At 39.1% G+C, this 27,144-nt stretch overlaps 1 protein-coding gene across 1 annotated transcript in view; it reads right to left on the reverse strand.

The window, feature by feature from the left end:
- LOC102221082 (ELKS/Rab6-interacting/CAST family member 1-like) overlaps positions 1-27,144 on the reverse strand; it is a 164,597-nt gene that overhangs the window by 57,068 nt on the left and 80,385 nt on the right. Inside the window, exon 16 of the mRNA XM_023331286.1 lies at positions 20,319-20,479. Coding sequence (XP_023187054.1) covers positions 20,319-20,479 — 161 coding nt within the window. The remainder of the gene's footprint in view (positions 1-20,318; positions 20,480-27,144) is intronic.

Genomic DNA, 27,144 nt, shown 5'->3' on the forward strand with positions numbered 1-27,144 from the left:
ATAGAATGTCTTTTCAAGGTTACTTGTTGCAAGTGTAACTATGGTAAACCTTGTTTTTTCATTATCGTTTGTGTCAGAATTCCTATGTGAAGCATACTGGTGTCAGTAGGACTGGCATTTGGCTTTACTGTAGGTTAAATAACAGATTTTTTTAAATCAGTCACACAGAGCAATGAGAAAGATACCAACAATATCCAACTGTTGGTGAAGAAGCAACATTGTAACTCAGAGTGAGTTATGCTGTTTGTTTTGTTTATGACAGTTGAAATTGCAACAGCACTTTAATGAGCTGTTTTAAAATTTTGAATAGAACTAGTGTTTAGAATAACAAAAACAGCTAATGGCTTTGAAACATAGTTCAGGATTCAGGAATTGTACTTAAGTAAACGCATGTACAAAGCCGCAGGGATGTAGACTGAACACACCCAGATACAAACACATCTGCAAATTATTAGTAATGGTCGGATTCTGACTGAAGTTAATAGTCTTTTTTAATGAAGGATGGTAAATTGTAAGAAAAAGACTAAAAAGCTCAAAGTGCTCTGTTTTGTGTTGAAGCAGCAGGAAACACATGGGTTCTTTAAAGTCTGCTTTGTATACACACTCTGACCACATGCAAACTCATAGAGACTCCATTAACTTTAATGTGCTTTAATAAGATCTAGGGAATAGAAATACATTCAGAGTAAAAGAAAAAAAAATATGACAGTCAAAAAATCTGTTGCACAAACTCATCCATATGGGTAAGGTGAGGGCGCTGATTCTAAGAGTTGCAGGCAGGTCTGGGCATGCATGCTGTATATTTAGACAGATCAGTTTGGATCAAAAGATCAAAGAGGAGCGTGATTATTACCTAGCCTTCTGATAAAAAAGGCTCACTGTTATTTCCCTGTCTGTACACACGAATACACACATTTGAGCACGCACTCACACAAATTACACACTCAAATGCACCTACAGCATCTTGGCATTAAAAGATACACAGTGATTTGTACAGTGGACACACAGGTGGATGCACGCAGACACTAACACACACACACATATGCACTTAGACCTCTCTGTAATCTCCGTAATTTGTATGTTGAACCCAGTGTAGACAGATCATGCCGCTGGTGTACTGCTGCTGTTATTCAATTGCTGGTTCACCAGTTAGTGTGAATTCCCAGCAGAAACATTCCCTTACTTTGAAAGTACAGTTATTATTACCTGCAATAACGTAGAGAGTACAAACAAGAGCATAGCAGACACAATGAAAAGCTTGTCATGAAGGTATTTCTTGCACTGGTGAGATTGTGTGAGAGTAAGTCTATATACTTGATGAAGGTATGAAAATTGACGTTACAAGTGCAAACACAAGAGCAGATAAATGCAAACTCAAACAAGAAAGAGGAAAAGAAAGTGCCCTGTGATCACTGCTGCAAATAGAGAACATTCAGTTTCTGCTGGTATTGTTAAAGAAATTAATCCTTAGAAGCAAAAAGTCATACACTGACTTTATTCACCTATAAATACAGACTGTCACAAGTGCTCAGTTGGACCTATAACACACCTGTGCAGGAATTCCAGCATGACTCTTTTTTTTTTGTTTTGTTTTAATAAAAGTCCTGTGGTAGTGTGCAGTTACATGCTGCTGACAGAGCCGCTGATTTCCAGATAGACAAACACACCCATCCAGGTTGGCTCCCTCAGTAGTTTACATCACAGTTGTTTTAACAATGGCACCCACTGAGTCCTTTTGATAGCCACATTTAACAGTTGGTGCTACAGCCTCCCTATTTCATTTCCTCGCTTTTTGAGAGTGTTCATTTTTTGGAACCTTATTGTTGTGGCCATTTATTTTAAATGTTGTAAATTGTTATTTCTATCAATTTAGTTTATCTTTGGGCAGTTAGAATATACTTAAGTTAGTTTTGAACCAAAATCTGTAATTAATTTTTATATTGAAATTGCTTAGATTACTTTGGTAACCGTTAGACCGTCTCATTAATTTAAGTGATTAAAAACACACTGGCTGGATGGATGTCTATTGTTTGGGCAAATGTCCGGTTTGATGACGGGAGGTTCTTGTAAAATTCATTTTTTTGACTACTTTTTGAACTTGAAACAACAGATTAAGTTCATTTTTGTTTTCATTTAAGTTGTAAGAGATTTTTTGTAATTATTTTGTCTATATTTTTTAAGAAATAAAGCTTTTTTTTTTTTTTCAAGTCGGAAGTGCGTGCAAGAACCAAGCCACCTGTGTTACCACCCACAACCTTTGTTGAAAATTTTCAGCTTTGGAACCTAGGAGGCTGCGACATTTAAAGATTTTGTTAGCAATTTGGATGTCAACAATGGGGAGAGGATATTATGCAAAATTGACTTTTTTGAGCTTCATATTATGTTATTATATCATCAAAAACATAAAAGTGTTGCTTTGACTCATTCATGCATGTTTGAGAAATTGTTGAGTCTCTTGTGGCAGCCATTTTAAGGTGCTCATACAATAATTTTTTTACACTTCTTTAACAGGGTTGCCAAAAAATCTATGGCACTGCATGTATATTTTGGAAATAAAATGTATCTGTTAAGATATTTTCCATGCAATTTCCAGCTATTAATATCCAACACCTACCAGCTTAAATCAAATCTGGACTCAGTTTATGCAGATGACATACTTCTTTCCCTTTGAGCAGAAGATAAAAACTGACTCTCAAGCTCTCTCTGGCCCTGCTGATTTTTTTTTTAAATCTATTTGCAGATATGTTTAGATGTGTGTGCAAGTGCGTTATGATTAACTTGAACTTGGTGTAAGTCTCAGAGTCTGCTTCTCATTTTAGATCCAAGACGCAACATTTAGGTATGATTTTTTTTTGTTGATTTACAGAATAGTTAGAATATTTTGCACAAAAATGCTGGAAAAAAAGGGACACAAGTCCACCCAAAAACTAATCAGACAAGGAAAGAAAATGCTCTTGTTTTACAATCCAGCACTTCATATTTTCAAATGGAGAAAAAAAGCTGAAGACCACCGCAGTGCTAAAAGAGATCCAAAATATATGATGGTGTTCAGACACACTTACAAACATTTTGACATAAAAAATCTGTCTGTGTCAAAGAGCAGAAACACAGAAAGAAGGTGATGACCATATGAAGAATACAGTTTAGTAAGCAAAAAAGAAATGTTTATTGACCTTTTACCAGCAGTCATGCATTCAGACATACCAGGATATTGCTTGGAAGTTTGAGGAAACACTGGCACAAAGAGATTTCTCACTGACGTGTCTTGATAGCTGCACTGTGGCCTGCGTGCAGACTCATCCACTTGTGTTTCTTTGTATGTGTGCATGAATGCTTTTGGTGTTTATCCTGTTTGTGTGCTTTCTGGGCCAACGCATCTGTATGCATGCACATGAGTTTATCGCGCATTGAGTCCTCAAAGTGACATGTTGGGACATTGAGGTTAGGAAGCAGACAGTTTTAAGTCTGATAAACAAATCACGCCAAGAGGAGGATCTAAACAATATGCCACAATTGCTTTATTACTCAGTGTTTGCCCAAGGTGTCGTGTTACTAATATCCTCAGCACCGTAAAGCCCTCTCCGGTTCAGTTCTGTGTGAGTGTTTGGTCTGGCAGAGGCTCCCCAGTGACTGGTTATATTGGACATGCTCAAACAAAGCCAAACACACAGCAGGAGCCGCAAGCAATTAGGGCTGCCACAGTGCATAACTCCTCTCTGAACACCCCCTTGGTTTCCCCTTGCCACTCTTTTTTCCCCTCAACCACACATTTCAATCTCCCATAAAACATCAAAAGCGCAGATTAATTCATCAGTTTCAGCAATATATGTGCTACCATCCTGTGTGGCATCAGTAGCCAAAATACTGTTTGTGCTAATCAGTAAAACTTGACCTTTTAATGATGTAGACAGTTATGTTGCTGACTGGGACACATATGTTTTTGAAAGCTAGTGGGCAGTTTTACTGTGTGAATAATTGCTAAAATTTGAGAAGGTGGTGTTCTTATTGGATGGTCAGTATGTCCCATTTCATCCTTTCTTTGACCAAATATTCTGTTTTCCAATGGTTGAATTAAAATCTGTTTTACTAAAATGTATTCTTGATTGAATTTAAAGGTCTTCATAGTTTACTCAGAAAACCTAAAAAAAAGGGGAGGAAAATATGAAACTTAAACCAAACTCAATATTTCCACTAATTTCTAAAGCTGAGTAGTATTTTTAAACTTTAAATTTGACTGACAGAAATAACTCTTTGAGTCACAGCATTTGGTCCACCTTGAATGCTGCTATGATTTTAATGATTCAAATTACAGTTTTTGTCATAAGTGATCATTCATCACCACAGATAATTACAAGCAGACTAGGTTCACCACAGAGGACTTTTGGGAACTTTACAATCATTAATTTTGTACTGGGTGGTAATTTAACAAGTTCTGCATTTGAAATGCATCATCCTCACTCTTTGGCAATTTTCGGTTCCATTCCTGACTGTCTTGGACATATTTTTTTCAGAGATGAAAAGGAATATTGCCATGGTGCACTACAAGCTAAGAAAACGTTAATTATTATGTCCTTGAAGACGTTTAACTTTATAATTTTGATTCCAGACTGAACTCTGCACAGCACAGATGATTAAGACGTAGGCACTTGACAGAGCGAAGCCTGGTTACAGACTGATAGACATTCAGTTTGAATTACATCCTCTGGAGCTTGAGCACAGGGTCATATCTCACTGCCTGTGGCTTGGACAGTAGACACCGTGAGGATCTGTTTCAAATCAAAGCAAAGAAAAATGGGTAAACCCAATCTGACTCAACCCTCCTAACCACCCCAGTCCCTCTGCATCTCTATCTTTTGTCTTTTTTTGCTGCTTCTCACTTGCTGTTTGTAGGTGTCTCTTGGACTTTCATCACAAAACACCTCATATCTGAGACTTCACTTTCTATAACAAACAAAAATGTATGGGGACAGGATAGAAAAAACAACAACAAATGTTGCAGATGTAGGGCTGTGGGCATTGTGCATGTGCCATTCCTGTGCTTTAAAATTATGCATTCCTATATTTCATTGTTTGTATGTGTTATTAATTTGTCAGGCCATTCTAAAGCACAGCCCTTGTCCCTAGTTTTTTTTTCTTAACCAAGACATGACCTTTATTTTAAAATATACCTGGAAATGTTGAATTCTCAAGCCAAAGTGATAAAGCCATAGCAATGTGCTTTAATGAATCAATTGCTGTGTATGTCAATATGTCTTCCTCAAGTTTGTACACTTTTTGTTTAAGAGCATAGTATTGTTCTCTTTTTACAAAAACACATGTTCTTTATGGGTTGGCTAATGGAGCAGAGTTCTTCCTGTGTGTGTGATGTGGTTTACAGTCGTTTGAAGTGTTCAGGAATCCTTCATAAGCTTGGACCCCAAGCTTGTCTTACCAGATAAAGGTCTTTGTAAAGAAGACAATCAACCGTTTTTTAACTTAATAGAAATCTGTGTCCCTGTGAGGCAGGGTATGTGCTTGTGTATGAGAGTGTATATAAGTAACTGAGCCCTTGTTCAAGTGTGCACCAGTTCCCTAATTCAATCAAGAGTGTAACCCAAGGCCAAACACACACATTTGATTTCAGTAAATGCTGAACCCAAAGACCTGTGGCTAAAAGGGATCAGAGACATGTCAGATACGTCAGTGCCTGTTATTGTAAGATTGCGTTTGTATGCAGTTGTGTGTCAGTAGGGGGTGGCAACATGAGATATAAAGGAGATTTCACTTTTGTCTTTTTCCTTTTTGATTTCTCATAGAAACTCCATCAAGTGTAACAAATGTATATTTAAGATGCACGCATTTAAGCACACTCGTTTAGCTGGTGGTATTACAGTCCTTTGAACGGCTGGTTTTGTTTACTTATGGGCTCAAGGCACAGTAAGTCCATGTCTTAGCTATGCGTGGGATTTATTGTTACATGCCAGAAATGCTGCTCACGTCAGGCTCCTCCAAAATCCTCCCCCATCTTAATCAGGCATGTGAATGATACAGCAGCTTCTTTGAAAGTCTGACTTTTGCAAACTTTAAATCTGAACTTCTACGCACTTATGATACTGATGTCAAATGTAACAGAGACTAAACTGATGCTAAGTAAATAAAAATACAAAACTTTACCTCCACCTCTCATTTTAACAAACCCATGACCCACTGAATGAATGAAACATGGGTGCGACGTCCGATCACTGAACCAGAACTGCATTCTTAGATGGAAACAAATGATCTCTGCAAAGAAACTTGGATAATACAAACAATTCGGAAAATCAACTTTTATGCCATAAACAGGACAACATTATCACACCACTTTCCTTATCATTCAAAAATTGAGAAATGGTCTCCGATTATATAGATTAGGTTAGTATACTGACCAGCATCCTCAAATCCATTGCAACAGACCAGGAAGCTATAAACAAGGATGTCATTTTCTCCAGATTAAAATTACTGACTGGAAACATGATGCAAAAAATTTGTATTTACTCCACAACCTCACTTTCAAATACGGTTTCTCTAAACTAAAGCCTTCTTTTGCCTGGCTGGGTTTATTTAACACTGTGAGATACAAAATATTCACAAAATTCATTTTCATAAATGTATCTGTGGACCATTACGGTTGGTGGGGATTGTATGTCAAAGCATCCAAAATATTCACAAATGAAAATGAAGGATGAACTCCTAAAGATATATTATCAAAATTAATATCTTCAGTTATTAGTGATTCACATGTCAGCATCAAGGCTGTAGGTTATGATAATGTTTAGGTAGACCGATTCTTGTTCAGGCTTTAGTAACTGCATGCTAAAAAACACATTGTGCATCTCAAATTGGATGGAAAGATTAATTTCTCAATATCAAGATTTTTTTTTTGTTAAACTTAACCTTTTTTATGAAAACACTTGGTGCCTGAAAGTAATGCAACTGGTTTGGTTCACACTTTCTTAAACAAATCTTGTTTCTGCAGTATTTTTGCTGTTTGTTTAGTGGTAACCAATTACGTCCCTATGCAGTCTGTTTCATTCATACAAACCTCACAGATGAAGAACTGCTCCAAATAAACTGGTTGTTATGCAAAGATTTGACGCTTACTGTAAATAATTGTCTTTTTCAGTTTGTGGATATTTTTTTTCTCTGTGCTTTTATTTAATGGCCTTGCTCGCTATTTCCTTTTTTCTTGGACACCAGTTCTAATTTCATTAAAACCAGACAAAAGTTTTATTACACAGTTGTTAAAGTTAACAGTCTATGTGTTACTTATGAATGCTATATTCTTACCGCAAACAAGTAAGACAAAGTAAAAATTTTCTTTGATAAAATTTAAAACCTTAATAGAAACTTTTACTCTGTCTTTATTTTCTCTTTTGCGGTATCCTCATTTGTTTTTGATCTCAGTTTTTCTCTATTCTTCATAGCTGTCCTACATTTTGGAGACCCAGTGGCCTGAAGATACTGGCCATTTTCTCAATATGTCTCAATTTAGCTGAAAACAAGCCCCAAAGCAAGAGCAAGAAAAATCATCACATAATTGCTGACCCATTATTTCATTATTAAAAGCTATTATGTCCCTCACTTTGCTTGGTGTATGTATACGTGTGTGTGCATTGTCTTCCTCTTGTACACACACAAACACACACAAAAAAAATCATGTATTCACATGTTTTCCTTTGCACAAAAACACTTTTAATGCTCATAAGTAAGAATATGCGCGTATACCCATCCAAACTTGTTCAGGCTGTTTTCTAGCTCTGCCGAGAAGTACATAATGATAATTACAGTTTGGGTCTACATCCCAGAATTAACCAGATGAGACACAAACACACACAAATTCCCTAAGTGCCAGGGGCTGATTTGGTGCATGTTGACTGTTGTGCAGTATTGGAGCAACCCAGAGCTGGGAAATGGCCCATTCAGCTATTGTTCTCTATTAAAAACTCATGGGGACCATCAGAGTTACAGTGAGAGATGTGCTTAGCCAAAAACCTGCAAGTAAAAAATCCACAATGTTTAAGCATTTACTAACGGTGCTGTGTAACGTTATGCTGCACTTACTAGAGGAAGTCAGGTGAGACTGAGTAGAATTGCAGTTAAAGAGTCTTTTACCTGATCTTTATCATATGAGAAAGAGGGGGTAACAGAGATGCAGATATGGGCAGATGAAGGTAAACACATACTTTAACTCAGATAAGGACTGGAAAAGAAACAAAGGAGAAAAAGCATGGCCTGGGTTCAGGTGTGTGTGCAACCACAGAGACTTGGAAGTGTTTACATTGTGTGAAAAAATGCCAGTCAGCTCTGCTGAATCACTTGTGTGGGTATACCAGTATGTCATGTGCCTATAATTGGCAAACCGTAAAGGCATTTTACTAGGCCACCATTTTAATGGCTGTTTTACACAACATCTCCAACAACATACAGATGCATTTTAAAGCAACCCATCCCACTTTGTGTCTAAAAATTACTCAGTGCACTTTCTATTTGCATTTTTAATCAACTCCTGATGTTCATTTTCTAGACAGGCTATGTACTTGCATATTTACCAAAACTTAGATTTTACTTTCTGGCCAAATCTCTAAGCAGTTATGTCTACAGGTTTTGAGAGTGACAGAAATGTTATTTTTCACAAACTTTGCTGGTTCAGTAATCTCAGGTCTTTTTGACAGATGTTTCTTCGACATGGTTACAAACATTTCATATGTTTCAAAGGGTGTCATTGAGAAATACATAAAGTTTGTGTAAAGCTCCAAGAGTTACTCAACAGAAAATCTATTGCAGGATGAAAAACATGAGAAAATGTGGAGACCATGTAAACCCCAAGCAGAAAGCCCTCTTCTTAGGATTTTAATCCAGGACATTCCAGCTGCAAGGGCAGTGCAAACAATTGTGCCACCATGCAAAGAACACATTTTAAGGTATATTTTCTAGCTTTAGAACAACAAATCAATGAAAACGCTTTATTAAACGGAAAGCACAATATCAAAGCATTTTAGTACATCTATTTAAAAACAGTGCTGAATTAATTTTAGCTCACGCTTATTTAGGCCACTGTGGAGGAAATGAAAGCTCTGGAGCCATAGGGTGCAGATCCCTGCCTAAGTTGAATCACCTTAAAAGAACTGTTTCAGTTCTTGTTGAACTTTCTTTAGTACCCCAAAGGTTTCATTACATCAATTTATCTGGCTGGATAAATTGATGTACCCAGCCAGGTAAATGATTGATCATTTGATAAATAGTCCCCTTTGCTAAATGGTTATCTTACAAGCAGCTATATCCATGCCAGGAAAGCCCTTTAGCTCCAACATTCTTGCCTGCTTTGATTATACGATGCTTAACGAAAGAGTGGTTTAAAGCTCCACTTCTCTTTAAAATAAGCAATGAATATCTTCTCATTTAATCAGGATCACGGAATAATATTAGTCGCCCTGATCCTTTCATTGGATCTTTACTATCAATATGCTACAGGTTTTATTGGCAGGACTAAAACATACTGCAGAAGAGGTCTTATTGGTTACATTAATTCCTTAAACTTTGCAATTAACTGTATAACATTTGATCACTCTTCATAGCAACTTAGATTCAATACAAATTACCATTATAAAAACTTATGTTGTAAAACATTTCTCTCTTTACTCGGCCTTCTCTCCTTTCCTCTGGTGACCCTGAGGGCAGGACTGTTGTTTAGAAGGCCATCACTAGTTCCATCTGGGTGGTGTCTTGGACTGCCTCTTTATGGCTACACTGCCTACTTAATCAATTGCCCACTTGCGCACACACAAACATTCCAACTCACAATCAGTTTTGAGGCAAACTTGGGAGTGTTAACCTCCCTGAGGCCAATCACAGTTGTCCTACTCAAGGGTTCTATGTATAAACGACCAATTGACTTGAATATGGTTTGTGTGTTAAAGTGCAAGTACGTGCATGTGTATTTACGACTGACACTAATTAGCAAGGCTACTGCACTTACTTCCTCAGAACAATTTCCTGTGATAGCAATTATTAGGTATGTGTGATAAATTCCAGGCCTTCTTCCAGTTGTCTGGAGATAGAACAATGGAGAAAACACACAAAAAGGGGCGGGAGTGTATTTAATACCTAGAGGAAGTTAAGGAGGTTGGTAGTTAAAGAGGTTGGTGTCAACGGAGTGATGAGGTAAAAAAAAGTCAGATGAGCCGTTGAAAGAAAAATGTTACCAAAGAGGGTAACTTAGCACAAAGTTAAAAGGGGATTCCACATGTAGCATCTTTCCATCATGTTTTAATGTGGCGCCTCTTCTGTCAGTTGATGCAGTGATTCTGCTTTTGTGTGTCACAAATACTCAATTTCTACAATGTCACAGATAAGCTTAATAAAACTCTTGCAAAGTAAGGTGTATTTGTGATTAGCTGCAGCTTTAGGGTGAACTCCTGATGTACTGCATGAGTAAAATCAGACACTTTCAGAGGAAAAAGAAAAGTCACGTTTGTGAATTAACATCCATTGGGCTCTTTTTCTTCTGCTATTCTTGGTGTGGTGTAATGTTCATTTTTTAAGGGTGCCTGCTAATGTTTGAAGACAGAACTGCAATCAGTATGAAAAAATATACTTAAATAGTTTCCAGAATCATTGGGTTAAATACGTTGCTCTGTGCAATTTCTTGTAAAATGGTAAGTGGCTTGTACTTGCACGTTTACTTACTTCTGTATCTAGTCCAGAGGACTCCAAAGTGTTCCACACAACATTCAGCCATTCATGCACACATTCACATGAATTAATTCACTATGTTGATTGTTGGTGGCAAGCAACATACAGTAGTAGCCACAACTGCCTTGGGGCAGTCTGACAAACTAAAACAAGCCTGTCTTATTGGACTGATACAATAAGATTCAAGTATTATGTAGAAGTCACTTCTTCATAAACTTTACAAAACAAAGACTTAGAAAAACCAGTTTCCAAATGGTCAAGTCATCCATTCACAAATAAAAGGGAGAAAGGTAGATAAGGGTAGATAGATAGATAGATAGCATTTATTGTCATTGAACAGAATTCAACGAAATTTCCATTGCAGCTCCCGTGCAAAAGGTCAAATATATACAGTATAAATAAGCAAACACACAATAATAATAATAACAATATATACAACTAAATTAACTAAAGGCACTCAACCACACCAAAGAAGTAGCAGCAGGTCCAATTATGGCAAAGTACAGATAATGTGACAGTGCAAAGTGCAGAACAGTGTGGCTGTGTGGGGGTGGGGGATATGTATGTGTGACTGCGAGGTTATGATATGTGTGGGAGGGGGGGCGGCAGGGAGTAATGGCTCTGACGGCTGTGGGGAAGAAACTGTTTCTCAGTCTATTTGTTGTAGTCCGTATATTCCTGTACCGCTTGCCTGATGGCAGCGGCACAAACAGTCTGTGGCCTGGGTGGCTGGGATCCATGGCTATGGATCCAGCTCTCTTCTTGACCCGGTCTGTGTAAATGGAGTCCAGGTCTGGGAGGGGGCATCCCACAATGCCTTGTGCTGTTCTCACCACCCGTGTCAGTTGTTTCCTCTCCAGTGCTGTGCAGCTACCATACCACACAGTCATGTTGAGGCAGAGGATGCTCTCGATCATCGCCCTGTAAAAGTTCACGAGCAGCCGTGAGGAAAGTCCAGCCCGTCTCAGTTTCCTGAGGAAGAAGAGCCTTTGTTGTGCTTTCTTCACCAGGTGGGAGGTGTTTGTGTTCCAGGAGAGGTCAGACGTGATGTGGAGGCCCAGGAACTTGATGTTGTCCACACGTTCCACCACTTCTCCATCTATGAGAAGGGGAGTGTGAGCCGTCCTCCTGGACCTTCTGTAATCCACAATGACCTCCTTGGTCTTCCCTGTGTTCAGCACCAAGTTGTTGGCTGAACACCACTGAGTGAGCTGCAGAATCTCCTCTCTGTAGTGGGTCTCGTTGTTGTCTGAAATGAGACCCACTACTGTTGTGTCGTCCGCGTACGTCACGACTGTGTTGGTGGGGTGGATAGCCACGCAGTCGTGTGTAAACAGGGTGAAGAGAGCTGGGCTGAGCACACAGCCCTGCGGCGTGCCTGTGTTGAGGACCAGTGGGGACGATGTTGAGCCACTTATTCTCACCACCTGAGGCCTGTTGGTGAGGAAGTCTCTGATCCAGTGGCACAGTGAAGCGGGCAGCCCCACCTCGAGTAGCTTCAGCACCAGCTTGTCTGGGATGACGGTATTAAATGCTGAGCTGAAGTCTACAAATAGCATCCTGACGTAGGTGTTGGGATGCTGCAGATGGGTCAGGGCTGTGTGCAGAGTGATGGAGACAGCATCCTCTGTTGACCGGTTCGCTCTGTAGGCGAACTGAAGGCTGTCCAGGTTTGCGGGGATGAAGTCTCTGATGTACCTCAGAAGAATCCTCTCAAAGCACTTCATGATCACCGGGGTCAGAGCGACGGGCCGGTAATCGTTCAGGCTGGTGATGGACCTCTTCTTCGGTACAGGGATGATGGTGGAAGACTTGAGGCACTCAGGAACCATGGCGAGCTGCAGGGACAGATTGAAAATGTCCAGAAACACTCCTGCCAGCTGGTCGGCGCAGGTTTTCAGCGTCTGGCCTGACACCTTGTCCGGTCCTGGAGCTTTGTGGGTGTTGATCCTCCTCAGGGTGGACGTCACCTGATGCTTCTGCAGGTCGAGAGGCTGGTGCTGCTCTTCCAGTTGGAGTAGATGTGCGGCTTCTCTGCTGCCCGCCGTGTCAAAGCGGGCAAAGAAACTGTTTAAGGTGTCAGGCAGGGTAGGGTCGCGGCTGGTCAGCTGAGTGCTGTGTTTGTAGTCCGTCATGGTTCTAATGCCTCTCCACATGCTTCGGGGGTTGTTGTTGATGAAATGTTCCTCAATCTGCTGTTTGTACTGGAGCTTGGCCTGCTTAATACCTTTTTTCAGTTCCGACCGGGCCCTGCTATAAGCCAACCTGTCTCCAGACCTGTAGGCAGCATCCCGGGCTTTCAGCAGGGCCCGTACTGTGCTGTCCAGCCATGGTTTCTGGTTTGGAAACACTTTTATGGTCTTAACAGGGAGGACAGCGTCGGTGCAGAACTGAACATAGGACAGAACGGACGATGAGTATTCCTCCAAGTCTGCGCCGTCCCTGAACACACTCCAGTCTGTATGCTCAAAGCAGTCCTGAAGTGCAGAGGAGGCCTCCTCAGTCCAGACCAGAACTATTCTGGTGGTCGGCTTAGTTCTGCAGGCCAGAGGCTTGTAGACAGGAATCAGCTCCACTGAGATGTGGTCAGACATGCCCAGATGTGGAGCTGCTACAGCCTTGTAGGCTCCGGGGATATTGCAGTAGACCTGGTCCAAAATGTTATTGTCTCTGGTGGGAAAGTTTATGGATTTGTGGAATTTGGGAAACACAGCCTTCAGTTCCACGTGATTGAAGTCCCCCGCCACAATCACGGCCGCCTCCGGGTTGGAGTTCATCTGCACGCTGATCAGGCAGTACAGCTCCTCTAATGCTAGCTTAGCATTAGCCCTCGGTGGTATGTAGATGGCCACGATCACAATGGACGAGAGTTCTCTCACCAACTTGAAGGGTCTGCATTTCACCGCCAGATATTCCAAGTCAGGAGAGCAGAATGTTCCGACAGAGTGTGTGGCTGTACACCAGGCATTGTGTACATACAATGCCAAACCTCCGCCTCTGCCCTTACCCGAAGCTGCAGTCCGATCCGCCCGGAACAGAGCGCGCCCCGTTATCTCCACCGCTGCGTCCGGGATGTTGTCATCCAGCCAGGTCTCTGTGACAACAGTCACACAGCTGTCCATCCGGCGAGAAGTAATCCAGAGTCGCATCTCGTCGATTTTGTTGACGAGGGACCTGGCATTGGCGAGGAAGAGGCTGGGGAGGGCCGGTTTATGAGGGCTAGCTTGTAGCCTAGCACGCACGCCGGCTCTCTTACCCCTCTTTTGTTTGCGCTGCCTCCTCCGTCGCCTTGGCAGCAGGGGGGGAATGATCATAGTCCCAGGTGTTCGTAGCAGCTCTGGAGGAATAAAGTCCAGCTTGGTGGGTGTGTGAAGTCCAAACTGTGTTCCTATGGTGGTGCTGGACATAGCACTGACATAATAACATACCTATAGGCCGGACAGCTGACACACACGTTGAATGTAAACATGTGTGTCATAGGGCAGGGGAGCCTAGACAGACATGATGAATGACCAGAGGTTCCCACGAGGCGACATACACACACAAATCTGCATGAAGAGGGAGGAAGGTGATGTGTGGTCAGCCCCTCCTCATCACAGAAACACAGAGAATCCCATTCACAAGCTGTGGTGTGACCCTCTGTGTCTCATCATTACTTATGAAAACAATTGCACCGTGGTACCAGTACTTGTGTGCATGTAGCTATGTGAATGCCTATGAGTGTCTGCATGTATATGCTCTGTGCTTACGACTGGATTATTTCATGAATACCAAGAAGCTGGTAGGCAGATTTTTTAAAAATTGTCGTCTGCAGTACAACATTGTTCAGGATTATATACTGGAATGTTTTTAGATGCAAACGTGGTTCACTATGTGTGTGTCCAGGCTGCATACATGTAAGAGTTTGCAAGCTCTCCGTGTGTGTTAGTGTGTCTGTGTGTATCAAGGCCCCTTGGAGAGATCAGTGAGCGGGGACATGACCTTACCAGGATAGCTGGTCTCTCTGCCTGTTTAGTCAGAGTAACCATGGCGATGGAGCTTTGCAGACAGGATGTCTACATGGGGGATTTTAAAGTCATAATGTTGCTACTCCTTTGAGCTTTGTTATGCCATAAAATAGTGTAACTAAATGGCTACATGAAAATATAATGAACACAACTTAATTTGGGGTTACAGTTTAAATCTCATTTCATTTCCACTGTGTAAAATATTTGATTTTCCTTTGGTACAAATTATATTTTTAGTGAATAGCATCCGAGTGCCAAACTGTGCAAAAGCACTGACCAGCAATAATTCTATGAAAGGCAACTTAAATCTATAACAACGGTCTTTAACAATGCAAACCACTTCTTTATGATGCAACATACATAAGCAAGACCTGTATTTGTGTAAAATACTTATGTTATTTAGGTATTGGTCAAGACTATTGGTCAAGATTTGATGCATTCCACATTGTTGTACAACAAAAAAGGCTATCTTTAGCTTTTTCAGCCTCTCCTATCAAGTACAAACTCAATTGTAGAAAAGCATTAAAAGTCAAAATAATTGTTTTTATTCAGTTTGTACCTCCATTTTTAGGAGAACTTTACCGTAGCAGAAAGACCATTAAAGAAAAAATGTTTAGCAGAATTTAAATCAGTGGGCAATATTTTGAAGAGAAAGAAACAGCAGTGACCATAAATTGACAGAGCCAGCGTGGTAGGCCCAGGAAATGCTTTAAAAACCTGTCTGCCAACTATCTTTAGGAGCTACATGCAAGGACAACAACAACACAAGGACAGAAGAAGATTAAAGTGAAAGACATGTTTGTAAATATACAGTATGTTTATTTTTCTTTGCCTCTCCTTCTTAGTAACGCAGTGTAGTTAAAGAGCATACCTATAAAACCATATGAAGTTTCGATAAGTCATAATGTATTATAGATAAAGACTACTACTAATTGTTGCTTTAGTTTATTTTCGCAAGTTGCAAATTGACTACACATTTCTTGTTGCCATCGACAAAGTCTGAACATACTGTAATTCCGGTTGGGTATTTGACCACTCTCTGAGTCCCTGGTCAAGTTGGATTGCCAAAGTCCAGGTTTTAAAGACAAATACACAATTTTTAATAGGCGTGAGTTCAGTACTTTGAGAAGGCCTTTAATGATAGCCTGCCATATACATTGTAAATCATGGTTTGATGTGTTTTGGGGATCATTGACCAGTCAGGACAACCAGCTCTGTCTAAATTTCAACTCTTGAAACAAACTGTCAACCTCGATAAAATGGGAATTGGTTGGGAAGTTCAAAAATAACCCAGGAACATAATATTAAGTTTGACTTTACTGGAACACCAGTGTCACAGTCCAAAATGAATTGAGTTTGAAATCACAGGATACCAGTTAAAAAAAATCCCAAACTTTAAACCAAAATGGAAGAGTCAAGCAAAGCCTTTCAAACCCTAGAACATTGTACCAACTCTTTAACATGGTGGTGGTGGTCGCAGTATGCTTTGGAAGAGTTTTTTTTCTGCCAGTAATATTTAAAACAAAGTTGGCTGAATGATGAATCAAAGGCCCTCCGCCAGGACGATGTCCTCAAAATTCCTTAACTTCACCTCAAATCAACAGCAAGATGACTGAAAGTTGAACTCATTGAGAAAACACACCAATTGAAATAACAGCAACAATCCAGCTAAGAGGAGTGGTCAAATGTCCAGCCAGAAATACATCAGAAGCTTTTGCAATTCTCAATTAATGCACATCTCGTCAGTGTTATACATCATAGGACCTACTAACTGGTGTAAAAAAAAGAAAAGAAAAAAAAGTAGCATTTTACATTAATGTAAGTTTTGCTTATCTTCCATCAAAGAACATTAGTATTTTGACACAATTACACTTTTCTGTTGACAACTAGGTTTTTTGCAATGTAATTATTTGCTGATGTGCTGTGTTCAGTCATTCTTCTCAATACCCGTCCTTGTGTCATTTTATGCCAGCCACACTTTGCTCCCTCCCACACTTCACAGCTCCCCACAGTACTCAACATATTTTTCATCTAACACTCTCTCCATCACCATCCTCCCTACTTTCCCTACTACATCATCTTTTTTCCATTCCTTTACAACTTTTGCCCATGCACTATTCTACAAGTTATCTTGTGCTAAGTGTTCAGCTTTTCCTATAATTCCTGCATGTTATTATACTAAGCATAACTAACCTCTACCCTCTTTTTTTCTTGTTTTACCATCTCCATTTATATCCCCACCTTTTTTCTTATCAATTTCCATCATAAAATGTAAACACAAATAAGCTCACCCACGTTTTCAACGTCTGCATAAGGATTAGCTTCAGAATCTGCGATGTAATGGCATGAAGTGTTATCCAACTCTGACTATAGAAACATCTCAATGACGGACTATTCAAAACGTCCAAACACATCATTTCTCTATTGCGCACCTACACCCTGTGACCCCAGAATTATTTAATGAGTAGCTCCTCAGGAGACCATCCGTGTCTGTGTGTGTGAACACTGTACAGTACGGTGGAAACTTAATCTGGTGTGGGGTGATAGAAGAGACCCGGATTGCTCCTTATACATCAAGCCTTCAGCTCCATATCCGAAAACGATAATAATAAGGTCTCTCTAACATTTACACACATAGACACACCCCCACACACATAAACATTGGGAGCTAAAAAAACCCAGCAGGCCATGAGAGGATATTGAATATGATTTCTCTCTCCTTGTCTCTTTTATTCATTACCAGTGTTGAAAAGCCAAAAAAAATTCTCTCTCTCTCCTTCTGGCTTACAAGCACACACACACAAAAACAAAAAACACACAGGCTCATACAGAGCCTCCCTGGCTCGCTGTGGAACATACCTCACACAGTTTGCTTCAGTTGACCTAGACAAATGCCACATTATAGAGGAGAGAGAAAGAAGAAAAGGAGATAGAGAGAGAGAGAATCCTGGCATTCTGTCAAACTTCTATCATGATTCCTAAGATTTGGAATACCTCAGTTTGTACAGCCCCTTTATTCTATCCCATTCACTCTGCCCTGTCCTCCTTCATTCCTGCATTTATTCCTATCTATCCCTCTTGCTGCCCCTCTTTCTCTGCCCTGTGTCTTTCCTGCTTAGCTTTCTCTCCGCTAACTTGGGCCAGAGCTGTGCTGTGGGGAGTATAGCCCAGTTTTCTTTAAAAGCAAAAAGCCACAGTTTGTGTAAGTATGTGCATGTCTGCAGACGTGAGTGATTACATGCGAGTTCCACTGAGGTTGTGCATAGATTTTGCATGCGTATCTTTGTGGGCCATTCTGTCTCACGAAGCTTTGCCCCCTCGCAATTCAACAGTTCTTTAATCCTCATCATCAGTGACCCCAAACCCCCAGCTTCCAACCTCTTCATGCACATAGAATACAATGCATAACAGACCACACACACTCTCATGCCCCCCTTCATTAACTCTTACCAGTTTAGACTAGGCAGAGGCTCGAACACAAAGGGAAAGATTCCAATAGACTTTGTTGCTGTGTATGTCAACCAACCATCACACTAAACGTCTTCCTCTCAGGCATTCTCTGATGGTAATACAATACTAGCGTAAGCACAGTGCCATACAACAGCATGGATGTGTTTCACATGCTGGGTCACAAAGCAGTTCTGTTGGAGACACCTTGAGCACAGATCGTGTCTTTATTATTTAAAAAACATGCTTCCTGATTAACATTCCTGGTAAAATTAGACGTCGGAAATCAAAACAGACAGGAAGATGGTTTGTATTACAACAGAGACATGCATAGGGTATGCTTTTGGCAGCTGCGCTCTCTTCTAACAGACACAAACACCCCCTCATGCACGCACACACGCACAGGGCAGAAGTACTACCCTGTGTACACATTCCTTCAGTATTCTGTGTGATCAAAGCAGCATAATGGACTTTAAAAGTTGTCTTTTCATGGTACACGTGCCAATGTTCTCTCTACTGTGGCTCACATTAAAAGCATTTCTCTGCAGCACATGACAAGCAGATATGTGGTTTCTTAGTCCTTTAGTCAAATAACTCAAAGCACGTAACACATACCCACTGACATACACACTCACACATGGGAATCTAGACAATTCTGGACAGTTTTTTTTTCCTTTTTCTGGTTAAGTTCTGCCTCTGACTCTCCCTCCCTTTCAGTTAAACATATAAGTAAAAAAAATCCTGCATCTGTAAACAGGTGATGCAATAAACGTTTTGAACACAATATAAAAATGTTTCTTTTTAAAAAAAATATTAAATGCATGGTGTTACTTTGTAATCAGCCCCATTTACTCTGATATCCCAAAATAAAATCCATTGCAATAATTGCCTAGCCTGGTTAGACCCAGCCCCTTGAATTACACTTTGCTTCATACTAAGGATTGTTTCTCAACTTTCGAGTCGCTGCTTCTGGAGGAAGTTCATAGCACAGGTGGTATAATCTGATGACTAGAACATATTATGCATTCCACAAATGTGGTTTCTATGGAAAAACGGCAAGATGAACTGTTGAAAGAAAGACTAAATAACCCCCTTTGCAGTTTGCCTGACTCCATGAAACAAGGTGCTCAGGTAAGATAGACTAAAAATAAAACTTTTTGGTCAACATGTAAAACAACATGGGAGAAAATATTTTGAAAATAAAATTCCCATTGCAAAGAATTGTGGCAGCAGCGCCAATGCTGAGAGATCATTTTCTTTAACACAAACATGGAGGCTGGCTTTTTTGAAAACAAGTATGGTAAAATTAGTATACAGAGATGTGCAAAGCTGGTAGAGAAATACTAGTAACCGGTAAATAAGGGTGCTGAATATGTTAGTAGTTGCTTTACAGAAATGTGGAAAACAGGTTTTCAAAAACATCCATAATTTTTCTTGCACTTCACAACTATGCATTACCATTTGTTGGTGTGTCTCAAAAGAATCTTTAACCTTGTTAATTGTGGTAATAAAATAACATAATGCATAAAAAATTGAGAAGTACTGATACTTTTCAAAGAAGTAGCATATGTAGTATATAACTGTATGCAAGCTAAAAGAGGGGAACTAGGTCAGCAGTGAAAAATAACTAATAATTAGCAACATGTATGCCTTTAAATACTGTGTTTCCCATCTCTGGTCCCCAGGATTGACTGCCCTGGATGTTTGAAATGTTTTTCTGCTTCAACAAACCTGATTTAAACTGATGGGTCATTAATGTCCGTCTGTTGAACTTGATGACATGCTGAGAAGGAAATTAAATCATTGAACCAGTTATGCTGAAGCAAGAATACATTTAAAAGTGGAAGAACAAAAAGGTCTAAAGATAATTGTACAGGGGTCCAAAAAGCAACCCAACATCCATCATTTAGTTTTAGCTTGAAGCGGTTTAGGTAGGGATTTATATATATATATATATATATATATATATATATATATATATATATATATATCATTTAGTTTTTCATTTAGTTTTAGCTTGAAGCGGTTTAGGTAGGGATTTATATATATATATATATATATATATATGAGTCAGAATGGTGTCTTGGACTTGTAATATTTTGATACAAACTGACCTAAAGTGGAAGGTAATGTACTTTCAGCTGGTGAACTTACTTCATCTCCAGAATCTCCTCCAGCTGTTTGCGTCTCTCCTGCCGCAGTTGGTTTAGGTGTCCATCTCGTTCATGTAGGCACTTCTGAGTGGAGGACAGACGTACTTTAGTGGCATCTAGCTCCTGGCGAGTCTTCTCTAAAGCTCCCATCAGCTCCTCCAACTATTTAAAGGGACAACAGGTTTATAGGTGTTAGAACTTCACACAATAGCCATATTGCTATGTTCTAAAGTGATTAATTTAGTGGCTAAAGCTGAAGCCCGTTTCACCCCGTGGTCTTCATTTTTCACTCGTAAGAGTGTTTTTAAGAGGCAGGGTGTCCCAGGTATTTCTGTGTAGCAGTGCAGAGCTTAATGAACTTTAAAAACAGAGCACATTTGGAAATGAAGGCATAGGAGCCCGCTCTGTTATCTATTTTTGCCTGTAATGTGTTCCAATTTATAATGAAAAAGGAAAGATGAATTATTTCTTAGTGTAGATGTTTCTTGAACACAATTTCTATCAGTTCTTCACTAAGAGCAGAAGAAAAAAACAATAATTCGGTTTAGGAATATAAAACAACTTTTACACAGGACAAGTAAATATATATAAATAACTTTTATGACTGCATTAGTCTTCTTGATATAACTTCCAAAGGATTGGTGGTGAGTTATCTGTAGGAAGACCATGGAAAAGGGGATTCAGCCCAACTCATTTATTTTATGGTAAAGCACAAAAGATCAGTTTTGCCCCCTCACTGAATGTGGGCTGAGTGTAGTAAAGCCCGTGAGTGCTTAAATGGTTAAGATGAGATGAAATGACAGCATAAACATGGAAATCAATGGACAGTCGACATCTTGAAGGAGGCAAAATTGGCATGTTCAATGACCCTTGGGATGGAAACAACTTTCCCCTCTACTTGCTTCCTTTCACCACTTATTTCATCTTCCTCATAAGTATGGTTCTACTTCAGGGCTACTGAAGATAATGTTCAAGCTCTCAAGTGCATCTCCTTCCTCTGCACACTCATGCCCTCCAGCCATGTGAGCCTGTGTGTCCAAGCAGAGTGCCTGATAGACAGGATGTGACCTCAGGGCATCTTTATCCTAACACAGGAAGGGGTCTAATTGCTCAACAACAACTACTTCACAATAGGATGCAGAACTAGTCAAGATGTTCAGATAAAAATAAAATTGTGTCTCATTATCTTTATTTGACTCTGTTACTTTGAAGATTTATTATACAACAAACCTAAAAGACAGTCGTTTGAAATTTTGACTAAAAGAGATACAAAGAAAAAAGTACCAGAAGGATAGCATTTAGAGGAACAACAGCAGGGGTCAGACATGAAAAAGGCAAAGGGCATCTTTTATGAAGGAGCCAAATCGTTCACACATTTTTTTGGGACACTCTCTATGTTCTCCAGCTTTCTAGGTGTGTTTCACAGATGTCAGATAATGTGCTTCCCGATTACTCATGAATATCACATATGGAACAATATTTCAAAGATAAGACTGTAAGCAAATACCAAGAATCTTAATGGAAGAGAAAAGTTAAGAATTTTTATTTCAGTTTATCAATTAACCACAATAGTTCCACCGTATGATGCAGATAAACATGTGGCTGTGTGAATTTAAATTATGGTAAACAGGAAAAACTGTCTTAATACCTCTTGAACTTTTTTCACATTGTGTCAAGTTAAAAGCACAACTTTCCTTGTACGTTAGTGGGATTTGAGGTGACAAACAAAATTAAAGTGGGGCATACTTATGATACGGAAGAAAAGTGGCATGTGGTTTTTAAAATGTTCTCAAATTAAAATCTATGCAATAACTTCACTTGAAATTAGTGAATAAATAGAGTCAACGTGTACAGGCCCAGCCCAAGACTCCATGGGGCCCTTAGCAAATTTTGTTTGGGCGTCTTCTATTTCTGTAATAATGTGGATTGCTGCAATCAACAGTCATATGATTAGATTCGCACACCTGCTATATATTTATTTTATCTCTGACAGTGCTGTTTACATTATATCCAATATCACCAAGTGGTAGTAAAAAAAAACAACAAAAAAACTAGCATGCACTGGACTTAAGATGGAATACATACACACATATCCATGACTTATTTTGATTAAATTAATTCTTTTAGGTGTAATTCCAAGAGCTAAAAGTTAAATTTATACTGAGTCTTTCTGAGAATATGGACCAGCAGTGAGCTTATTCTGTGCCTTCAAATAAATTTGACAGTGCTTGTGGTGAAGATTCACAACTTATAAATTGATGTAAAAATAATGTTTGTTTTAGCAACATAAACTATCATGCTCAGCAGCAAACAACATATCTACAACTACAGCTTAGAGTAGTCCATTGAAATATTAATCCAGCAGCCATGCAGCCTGAAGTAAAAACATTTTGTTAGACAATGTCAAACATTGACAAGTTTTGCTTATTGTTATCAAACTCACCATTTGGAAGCCAAAAAGCCTTGAAAGTATATAAGGCCAACAACGAGAATCAACTCGTTTAAAGTCAAAACTTAAGTTTCACACAAACACAAAAACGCTAGCACAAATGTTTGGCTGTTGAACTGGATCGTTCAAGGTCGCTATCAAGCTAATTTTCTATTAGCAGGTCCACACATTGTTCTGATAAACATTACATTACCAAGTCACATGCAAACATACCCTTATCTTGGCTTTTTTTTTTTTATTGTTCCTCTGTCTGTTTTCTCCTCCTGAAGGATAAGTCCGTTTTTGCGAGATTGTTTTGTTTACACCATTGCTTTGGAGATTTGGATGCACATTGCACTGCAGCTCATATTACCGGTGAAGCGTTACCTACCGCGGCCACGAGGGGGCCCCAAGAGCAATATTTTTTTTTCCTTTGGCTCATATAAGAATGATTTCTACATGTTTATGTAGCAGTGTGATGTTATTACACTAGATTGTAAAGTGAGAAGCTTTCCGGTAGGAAATTATATGAGCACTGACAGCTTTTATTTTGAAAAGACGACCAATCCATTTCAAAACAGTGGGTAACTTCCTGTCCCAAAATTATTATCTTTATTCAAATTTAATATGTTGTGAATAAAACTGTGAATTATTACCTTTAATGTTTAACATATTGAGTTCATAGATTGTTGTTTAAAGTATCAGTTCGAAATTTAAAAAGAAAAGTTATCGGGTCATACCATTATAACCTGTGAAAGGTTTTCCCACGCTTTCCGTCGCGCTCTTTCTGTTCGGATTCCGTGGGAGAAGGTATGAAGTTTTGCTTTTTGTGTTTAATAAGTGTATTTTAAGGGTAATAAGTGTTAGTTTTATTACTGTTTTTGTAAAACAATGGGTGTTGAAGCACTTAACCTGCAGTTAGCAGTTATCTAGCTGCTCTTCTGATACATGAAACAAATTCTGTTCGGATTCCGTGGGAGAAGGCGCTGTGGAACACTGTGAAAAGAAAAGCCTGTTCTTGATTACTATTTTCTGCCATTTGAATGCAGGATCATTAAAAGTGCTTTCCAATCAGCTGTGGTCACTCTTCTACAAGACACAACGCAGAATCAGCTACGCTACATTTACATATAATATTGTTAATTTAAAAAAAAAAATCACAACTTTATTATAAAATTGTGCGTTTTTGTTAGAATAATCACATAAAAATCATCACTAAATAAAAAATAAATTAAAAAAACATCATTACCACTTAGGGGCACCCTTAGTGGCCCCATAGCCCTAAGCAGCCACTTAGTTTGCTTGTGCCTTGGCCGAGGTCTGGATGTGTACATAATTCAATCTCAGCAGATAGCTCCACAAGACCAGAAGTAATTTATTCCAGAAATGTGCTACCTTGGCAGGCAACTGGTAGACAGCACTACATAGCAGCAGCATTACGAGCAGCTTTACTGATTAATTACTATTTTTAAATAAATTATTATTTTTTCTTTTCTCTGCTCTTCAGAAGAACCAGTTCAGTGTCTAGCAATAGCACATCTTTAAAATATAGTGAACAAATAATTTGTGTTGCCCAGAGCCATACAATGATGATGATGATGATGTGTTGATCATGTCATCAGATCACATCGCCATCATTGTTATACATCTCTAGCATAAATTTGACCCGTTCCCCCAAAGGCTCCTTCTATTGCGCACATTTGCCAGAAATGGCAAAAAAGTGTTGGTAACAAGATGAAAGCTTCAGTATAGGCAGATGTGTACTTGCCAGTAGGAAAATGACCCGGAACAAATAACAAGGGTCACAATAGAATGGTTCAGATCAAAGCTAATTCATTTGTGATGATGAACAAGTCAGAATCTATACATTAATCTACTTGCAAGTTTGTGTAAAGACTGGAACTTTAATCTTTACATACCTCTCTTTTGACAAAGTCTGAACTATTTTGCAAAGAAAAAGTAGCTAAAATATAAATAGATAATGTGCAATGTTGATAGAGATTTGCCCCCCAAATAGTTGCAACTGTAAGTCAAAAGTGGTTCTACAAAGAATAACTGAAAATAATGAATCCTTTATTCCATTTCAATAAAATATAGTGGAACTGATGTTCCACCATGTGTCCATAGCATTAAATCCCAAAGAAATATAATGAAGCTTCTGTTTGCAGCATAGAAGAGTATAAAGAGGTTTATTTTACAAAGTTTTTTTTGCAGGCCTCAATGTAAGCAAATACACTCTTTTTATCTTGAAAGTCAAGGTTCACACATTTAATTTCATTTAGATGTACCTCCACGACTGTCAGGTTTTAGCTTTTCTCCTGCCAGTCCCTCATTAGTGCACCACCCAGGGTGGTTGTCATTGCACAATCACATTATTAATAAGAAATACAATGAATTTTAGGAAAAATTAGGGACTTAATCTGCTTAGGGGTGATCCTATGCGTGCTAATTTAGCTCAACTTCAAGAAAAGGCTCTCCAACCAAACTAAGGCTGGCTAAGGCTAGTACACTTTAGTGGATAAGCTGATTGAGAGCTCAAAGGTAGGGACCAAATCCCTCTGGTGCATTCATGCCATGTTCCTGGTTCAAAGGCCTAGTTCAAACGCCAAAGTGGGAAATCGACAGAAAATGCATTGGGAAGGCATCGCGGACATAATGGCATGAGACAACTTAAGAAGGCCAATGGGAAAGAACAAGGATGGATGGTAGAGGTGATTTCATGAGAAAGAAAAAAGCTGAAAGGGGTAGAGACAGAGTGAGAGACTTAAAGGATTGGGGTGTGAAGAAAAGTGACCTGGGGCATTACCCATGTTACATTTCATCAGGTCAGGCTGACAGAAGATTTTCAGCTCATTATACATCATGAGACTGGTTATTCTGGGACAGAGGGAAGAAAAAAGAAGAAAATCAAGCAAAAAGGGAGGGTGTGAGAGAATGTGAGTTTAGTAGGGCACTCTGAAACAGTGCCAGGGTCAGGTGGTCTTTCTGACAGACGTGATTCGTTTTCTGTTCTGTAATCACGTTCCTCTCTTTTCTTTCTGAAACATTAGAAAAATGTAATTCATCAACAACCAGTGAGCATCAGAGTCTGGGCATCTATAGTGAGATGGATGCCTTTAACTTTTTAACATTTTGTTGGACTACAATCACAAGTTACAATGTATGTTTTTTTTATTATTATTTTGTGTGATTAATCAAATTAAAGTAGTGCATTATTATGTAAGTAGAAAAAAAATGAGATATTCTTTCCAGAGTTTTATTTTTTTTGTTGCTTCTTTCACTAATAAAGATATTAAAAGTGAAATAAACTTTTGTTCAACTGGTCATTGCTTTTTGCTGCATTTACAGGCGCCACTTTTGGGACTATGCCTCGATCAATGCCCAACGTGGTTTTTTATTTTATTATGCTTTACTTTCAAAACTGCTGAAGCTCAGCAAATTAAAAAAAGAACATTTGTGAATTGAGGTCTGCACTTTCATAGAGTCATTTTAACATTAAATATTTGCTTTGAGGTAAACCATTCTATTGTAGCTTTGGGTGAATGTTTAAAGTTATTGCCCTGGCAGAAAGTAAACCCCTTAAACCAAGTCAAGTCTTTTATAGCTGCGACAGACTGGCGACCTGTCCAGGGTGTACTCGGCCTCTCGCCCGGAACGTTAGCTGGAGATAGGGACCAGCGCCCCTCCTGACCCCACTAGGGATAAGGGTGTTAGAAAATGGATGAATGGATAGATGGAAGTCTTTTATAGTTTTCTTTCAGTTTTATAGTTTTATTGATAGCTTTGTCTATTCTGCTTCAAAAAAAAAAAGAAAAGAGAATTTGCAGAAAATAATGCTTACACTGTCATGTTTTATTGTGATGATGGTCTGAAGGCAACTAGATATTGCCTAGTTTAGAGGTATTTCTTTAGGCTTCACATTTACACACTAATATGTGTTGATCTATTATTTACATCTGCAATATGTCTAAGTGAAGAAGTTCAAGGTTTAAGAGTATTTTTACAAAGCACTGTAAATTGCTAGTGTGACTACATGGCTCCTTATTTTCTTGATGTCTAGAAAAGTTCTAAAATTGTGTAAATAAAAGGCAAGTTGACTGGGACTTTTGAAGTCACTGGGAGTTAATGTCTCACAATTCATGCTCTGTCTCTTCTTCACATGAGTTAACATGGGTAAACGCTAAATAACCTACTTCTTCACATGCAACAAGTTCCTCAAAACTCCTTTTCATTTCTTTCCGACTTCTCAGTGGATTAAAATATTGTTTAATATACACAGTATCCAGGCTGAACGTAAGTTGAGCGTGAAAGTACGCAAACGAGGAAAAAGCAAGCCACAGTTAACATTGGCTCTGGCTGGATCTTCTAAACTAAGTCTGACCTTCTCTAACTTGGCTCT

Source organism: Xiphophorus maculatus, chromosome 1, assembly GCF_002775205.1.
Source record: "Xiphophorus maculatus strain JP 163 A chromosome 1, X_maculatus-5.0-male, whole genome shotgun sequence".
Taxonomy (NCBI): Eukaryota; Metazoa; Chordata; class Actinopteri; order Cyprinodontiformes; family Poeciliidae; genus Xiphophorus; species Xiphophorus maculatus.